The 6,254-nt window shown below is 40.9% G+C and overlaps 1 protein-coding gene across 1 annotated transcript; it reads left to right on the top strand.

Moving 5' to 3' along the window:
* Positions 1 to 367: 367 nt before the first annotated feature.
* LOC127970186 (calmodulin-1) lies at positions 368 to 4,885 on the top strand. The gene is made up of 6 exons (XM_052572495.1): positions 368 to 504; positions 1,380 to 1,410; positions 3,167 to 3,310; positions 3,403 to 3,509; positions 3,578 to 3,713; positions 3,873 to 4,885. The coding sequence occupies exons 1-6, from the start codon at positions 502 to 504 to the stop codon at positions 3,899 to 3,901; spliced, it is 450 nt and encodes a 149-aa protein (XP_052428455.1). The 5' UTR covers positions 368 to 501; the 3' UTR covers positions 3,902 to 4,885.
* The last annotated feature ends 1,369 nt before the right edge of the window (positions 4,886 to 6,254 follow it).

Genomic DNA, 6,254 nt, shown 5'->3' with positions numbered 1-6,254 from the left:
CAAATTTGCCAACTTCCATAGCATTCCTGCCACGAGCCCTGATTAATTTCTGACCCTGATGTGTAGTGAGTGAGTCTAGCTGGGAATGCAGTTCTACTGGGATCTTAGCGAGTGACGCATTGCGGCTGCGAATGGACCAATCAGAGTACAGTACTGCTGCTGCCGCATCACATTTTAGCAGAATGTATGAGTCCGCCGGTTAGTTAGTTCCGCTCAAAACAGGTCCACCTCTCTGCATATAGCACATCTTCGCGATTTGAACACGTCGCTATCGTACAAAATCCACGGTAATCTGTACTGAACGTTTAAGCACCACAATAGTGACATTTTGACGATCGTTTCTGATAGGGAAGGAAGTGTGCTGGCGGATGGAGAGAAAGCAGGGGGAGGAGTTTAAAGGCGACCATTAAAGGCGCGTCAAGCTCTGTTTGAGTGCATCCTGTTTGTTTGCCAGCTGCGGACTGTTGTTCTGTGTGGAGATACATCTGTTAAAACAGCGAGATGGTGAGTAAAAACTTATAACGTCATTGTTTATATAGTGAAAAAATGCAGCTGTTACAGTCAGCATATCTAAAGTAGTTACTGTCAGCATACAGTTCCTTGATATAGAATGTCTGTATGTAATTGTGTTGTATGGGAGTGATCTGGAGTCTTCTGCCTTGGTTTTGTGTAGGCGTGGACATTTATTTTTTATGTAAACATCAGTTAACTAAGATAAATATTCAGTTCTTACTGTAACGTGAAATAATTCAAAGCAACAGCTCGGAAAAGCTTCATTGATCGCGAATGCAGGCGCGTCAGCTGCAAATATGGCGTATTTCTCTCGCACTAGCTCAAGTTTGAATATATGCTCGTTATCAAACACTCATATGGAAAGCATTTGACTTCTGTGGTCATTTAATTCAACGGTCTTTAAATGAATAGAGCAGTACAGATACTTTTAACGAGCAGCGGAGAAGGACTGCGCCACCTTCTGCAGTTGGTCTTAAAGGGACAGTTCACCCCAAAATGAAAAACGATCATTTATTGACTCTCACGTTGCTACAAATCCATAAGACTGATCGACTTTCTAATTTGGAGCAGAAAAGATGTAAGGGTCTAATAAAAGTCTCAGTCGACGTTTACTTCCATTGCCTTTTTCCCCTCACATAAATGAAAGCAAATGGTGACTGAGACTGTCCTTCCTGTCAGATTTGGGGGTGTATTATTCCTTTTTTAACACAAGAGAATCAGATCTTTCGTGATTTCTATGTTTTAAGCCACCAATGTAACAGTTAATAGTGGGTCAGTATGTGTTTTCTGATGAGCTGATTTGTAAATTACTAGATGAGGTGTCATCCTTGTTTTCAGTGCATGTCTTCTCTTTTTCTCCGTTGCAGGCTGACCAGTTGACAGAAGAGCAGATTGCCGGTAAGACATCCCCGTCCTGTCCACTTGCACGTGGTCCGGTGGTGTGGATTTTCCCCCTCTTCTCCGCCCCCCTCCCTCCGTGGATTTATCTTATTTCCTTTTATGGCGAGCCTTGAGACTCGGGCGAGACACATTGCCTGAATGAATGGACCGGTTGTTGTGGTGGGAAGCCTGTAACAGCAGTGTTTAAGACGAAGTGAACGAGTAATTCCCGGGGCTAGGTGTAGTTTTCGATGAACACTCCCTCTTCTCTGTTGGAGAGGGTTAGTGACTGCAAGGGTGTGTCCCCTGTTGGACTGAACATCTCTGTGGCTTTGACGTGAAGTTAAGGTTTCACCAGCCGCTGGTTCAGTTCGAGTCATTTATGACCTGATACTGCAGGCTCTAGTATCATGATGGACTTGTATGAGTGGGACATGATGTTCTTACTCTCATCATAATGCAGTTTTAGGTAACTTTAGTGCCCAAGTGTTTAGTTTTTTGTGCATTTGTGAAAGCTTTTTTTCTCTGAACCCTAGTGTGCTCGTTTATGACAACCAAAATGTTTTGGGGTTTATGTTTCTGGTGTTGCATGCAAAGGCCATCCAATCCATTCTAAACGCTTTGGAAGAAAATGGATGTGAAAACGTCCCGCTTCCAGGACACATGCATTGCGGCTTTTGTTTTTTGACTCGTGTTTTAATCGTGGTTGTGCGATTACTGTTGAGAGCCTCAAACAGAAAGGCTGTGAAAGCGTTTCGGTCATTGTGGTCGGTCACTATAGTGACAGTGAGGTCATGATGGTTTATCCATCGAGACGTAGTCACAGAAGTGTGTTTCTCTGGAGATCGTGTGAGGTCACGGAAGTGTTTCCATGCTGCTCTAGAAGCCTAGATCCTGTATCAGCTCAATGGGATTCACAGCATTGGATCTCCATATGGTTCAGCGGGTCTCCATTGGAACTGGGTGCTGGATCTCAATAGAAACCGTGCCTTGTAGTCGATGGTTAGCATAGAAGCAGGGTAAGGTTCGCTGTTGTAGCAGCCAGCGGCATTTTTACATAGATACGTCACCTTTTTTTTTCTTAAGAGGAACTGATGTCTGACTTTTGTTTTCCATTTTAGTCATTCAAGCCTGTTCTAGTTTGGGTGGCACACATGTTCTTTCTACACGTGCCTTGCGTAACAAACTGATAATTACAAACTATTGTAGCAATGCGGGCGTGTATGCAGAGTTTTGTTCTTTACGAGTATGGACAACTTTGCTGTTGTTCTCTCTAGTTGCGTCACTTATTATATATTTTCAAGCCAATGTGAAACTTGGTTTGCAGCCTGTTGGCTTCCAAAATTACACCGGTTTTCTGAGTGAAGCATGAATTTAAACGAACTCAATTATACATCTGAATGTTGTTGGTTTGATTGTAAAAATGGCTGTTATTTGAGAATGAAGCCTTTTGGATTCATGATGTCAGCCAAAAAGCTAAAACGCTTGTTTTATTTTGAACATCAGGCATTGATGAATCGTTCATTAAGACCAGGAACATTTGTTAATGCAAACAAAGTCCGTATGTTTCATGTTGACTTTAAATGCTCGATGGCTTCTTTTGCATTAATATCTGAAAGCGCTTGTTTTGGAAGTGAATGTGTAAAGAAGGGCATCCCTTCTTCAGAACTGGCCCCACTGGTTCCTCCGTGTGGCTTCTTGTTCAGTGTTTGTTTATCAGTGTGAGATTCTGTTAATACAAGCTCCTGTTTCATATTTCTGTCTCCCGTCGCAGAATTCAAAGAGGCTTTCTCACTGTTTGACAAGGACGGCGATGGCACCATCACGACCAAAGAGCTGGGGACGGTCATGCGCTCGCTCGGACAGAATCCAACAGAGGCCGAGCTGCAGGACATGATCAATGAAGTGGATGCTGATGGTGAGGACCGCTGCACGCATCCATCCTCGACCCAAGTGTTGAATGTTAAAAGCTGGGGCTTGTCTAATGAAATGCTTCTGCCTTCTGCACAGGAAATGGGACGATAGACTTCCCCGAGTTCCTGACCATGATGGCGAGGAAGATGAAGGACACAGACAGCGAGGAGGAGATCAGAGAAGCGTTCCGTGTCTTTGATAAGGTAAAGCTCGTCCCGTTCCAGAATATAAAGTCAGGTGCAGTCGCTGACCTGGATTTCCTGTGCTTTAGGATGGGAATGGTTACATCAGTGCAGCTGAACTGCGTCACGTCATGACCAACCTCGGAGAGAAGCTGACCGATGAAGAGGTTGATGAGATGATCAGAGAAGCAGACATTGATGGAGACGGACAGGTTAACTACGAAGGTGAGTTATGACTACTTGTTCTCAATAAAAGCAGATCAAAACATGGTTTTGGGTCAATAGGGTTCCACTGTGGGCGGGATGCCACTCAGAATGTCACTTGTCAGGGTTTAACTTTACTCATCTTTAACTTTACTCATAACACGTTCTCTGTCTCCACAGAATTTGTACAGATGATGACGGCGAAATGAAGGCCTTGTACAGATCCTCTCTCTTCTATAAATAATTTGCCTTTTTTTTTTTGTTTTGTTTAATTTATCTGTAAAACGTTAAGTCCCCTCCCCTTCCTCGTCCCGGCTGTCCAAAGGAACTGCATGTAAACTGCATAGGATCTTCAGTCCTCATGTCCCTTTCTTTTGCTGTCATCGTGTTTTTTGGAGTGGCGATGCGGTTACACGATCAGGTGCTTGTTGCCACGAAGAGGGGGTTGTGACGTGCAAAAAAAATCCTCACGTCACGTCTGTCTGCCCTCCTCATGCGTAGCAAGAGTGGAGACCTGCCAGCTGGTTGTCTCTTGGCAGCGACGCTGGCATGGCATCAATGTAGAGGAGTAACTCTGCATGGACTATGGACAAAGTATATAATATATATATGAGATTTCTCAGCATTGCACTACTGCGGAAAAGAAAAAAAGACACGGGTGTATCTACAAGATACTCATACATAAACTCTTTTTGTATCTGCTGTTCTATACCAAGAACTTATTTGAATCTTACAATGCTTTTTAATGTCTTATTCACTTATCCACACTAGTTTTCTTTTGCTTTCTTTACTTCGTATCTGTTTTTTTTTTTTTTTTTTAAGCCACTTAATGGCATTGTCATGCCTCAGATAGTCCATTCCAAGTTGTATATTTGTTTTCCAATAAAATTTACTATTTACCCATACTGAAAAGTTTCTTTGTTTTGCGATGCGTCTTCTAGCCCTCTAATTAAAATCTCTAATGTTAATCGTTATGCATCCCAGAGCTGATTTTAGTGGTTTGAAACCACTATGTTAACCGAGATGTTTACAATATTTATTGTAATGGTTGAAATGATTCATTTGTAAATCACTATTCAATGCGTCTCTGAGTCAGCTGGACAAAAGACTGTGTATTCACAGGATAGGATTGGGGTGAGGCCTCCATGTAAAAAAAAAAAAAAAAAGCTCATTAAAGTACTCTGGAATGACAATTGTTGCCAGTCGTTTTTCCATTGAGTATAACTACATACTATTTAGAAGCTTACTATTTCGTGTTTATCAGGGGGTAGTTGTTTTTATGTATGTTTGGAGTGTTTATGCTGTACCAAAAACCTAGTGTTATACACTAATAGCAAAGTTATTAGACACTTTTAAAGCATCACGCATGCATTCGGTATAAAGACTTTTCTAGATTACCACTAGAGGAGCATTTTGGGCAATACAGACAAAAAGTATGAGAATGTTACACTGATTTTATGTGTTTATTTTTTTGTGAGCTCATTACAATAACCGCAGTAGGCCGTGAAGCGTGGCTTGGTTATTCTCAGTGTGTCAGTGTTGAAGTGCACTGGTACGAGAGACCGCGCTGACAAACAGTAAACACTGGGCTGCTTGTTGGAAACGGGTTCTTGATCACCTAGCAACAGAGCGGAACATTTCTGCCCTTAACTCCCGGAGAGAGCTGCCTTCTCTGCTGATATTCATGTGTGACAAACCCTTACAAACACATGCATCGCACGCCTCTTGCATACAACGTTTGTATAAAACTATTAAACAGTTGTTTGATTTAGGATTCTTTATGAGAAATTGAACCAGACACATATGTGACCCTGGACCATAAAACCAGTCTGTATGTATGGTTTGTTAGAACAGGACAATATTAGGATAGGATAGAAAGGATATTTGGTCAAGAAAAAAATCTAGAATCTTGAGTGTGCAAAAAAAAAAAAAAAAAAATTAGAAAATTGTCTTTAAAGTGGTCTAAATTAAGTTTTGATATATTTTCTGTAGGAACATGATCTTATTATCCTGATGATTTTTGACATAACGAAAAAATCAATAATATTGACCCATACAATGTATATTGTTGGCTATTGCTACAGTACAAATATACCTCTGTGACTTATGACTGGTTTTATGGGTCAGAGTCACATACAGAATGAGTAAAATAACGGCTCAGGTGATCTAGATTTGAAAAAAAAAATTATAAGAAATTAGTCAATTTAGATTTTTTTTTTTCAGAATTGTGATGTACAAACTAATCAAGATACTTTTTTTACAATATCAAACTAAATCAGTAAATGTATCTGACGAATAAGAGAGCAAACAAATAGCAGAACTTGTGTATTCAGTAGTCTTGATTAATAGTTAGTATAAGTATCTAAACAACGCTTCTTGTCGTTGAGGTGTCTGTTGCAGAAGACAAACAGGAATGACAGAAATGTGACCACAGGAAGAGAGAAACCATTACTCAGCACAGGAAAATGTATGGATGAGGTAAATTTTCACATTTACTGTGGTGGAAGACAATATTCATAGTGAACAATATTTATATTAACAGGTTACAACTTCACGCTGCCT

Source organism: Carassius gibelio, chromosome B13, assembly GCF_023724105.1.
Source record: "Carassius gibelio isolate Cgi1373 ecotype wild population from Czech Republic chromosome B13, carGib1.2-hapl.c, whole genome shotgun sequence".
NCBI lineage: Eukaryota > Metazoa > Chordata > Actinopteri > Cypriniformes > Cyprinidae > Carassius > Carassius gibelio.
The sequence above is the reverse complement of the archived record's forward strand: the minus strand, read 5'-3'. Positions and strand labels throughout refer to the sequence as shown.

Bases quoted from the DNA above. Each gene is read 5' to 3' on its own strand.
- LOC127970186 (XM_052572495.1), top strand. The intron at 1,411-3,166 runs GTAAGACATCCC...CTCCCGTCGCAG, and splicing joins GACAGAAGAGCAGATTGCCG to AATTCAAAGAGGCTTTCTCA. The intron at 3,714-3,872 runs GTGAGTTATGAC...CTGTCTCCACAG, and splicing joins CGGACAGGTTAACTACGAAG to AATTTGTACAGATGATGACG.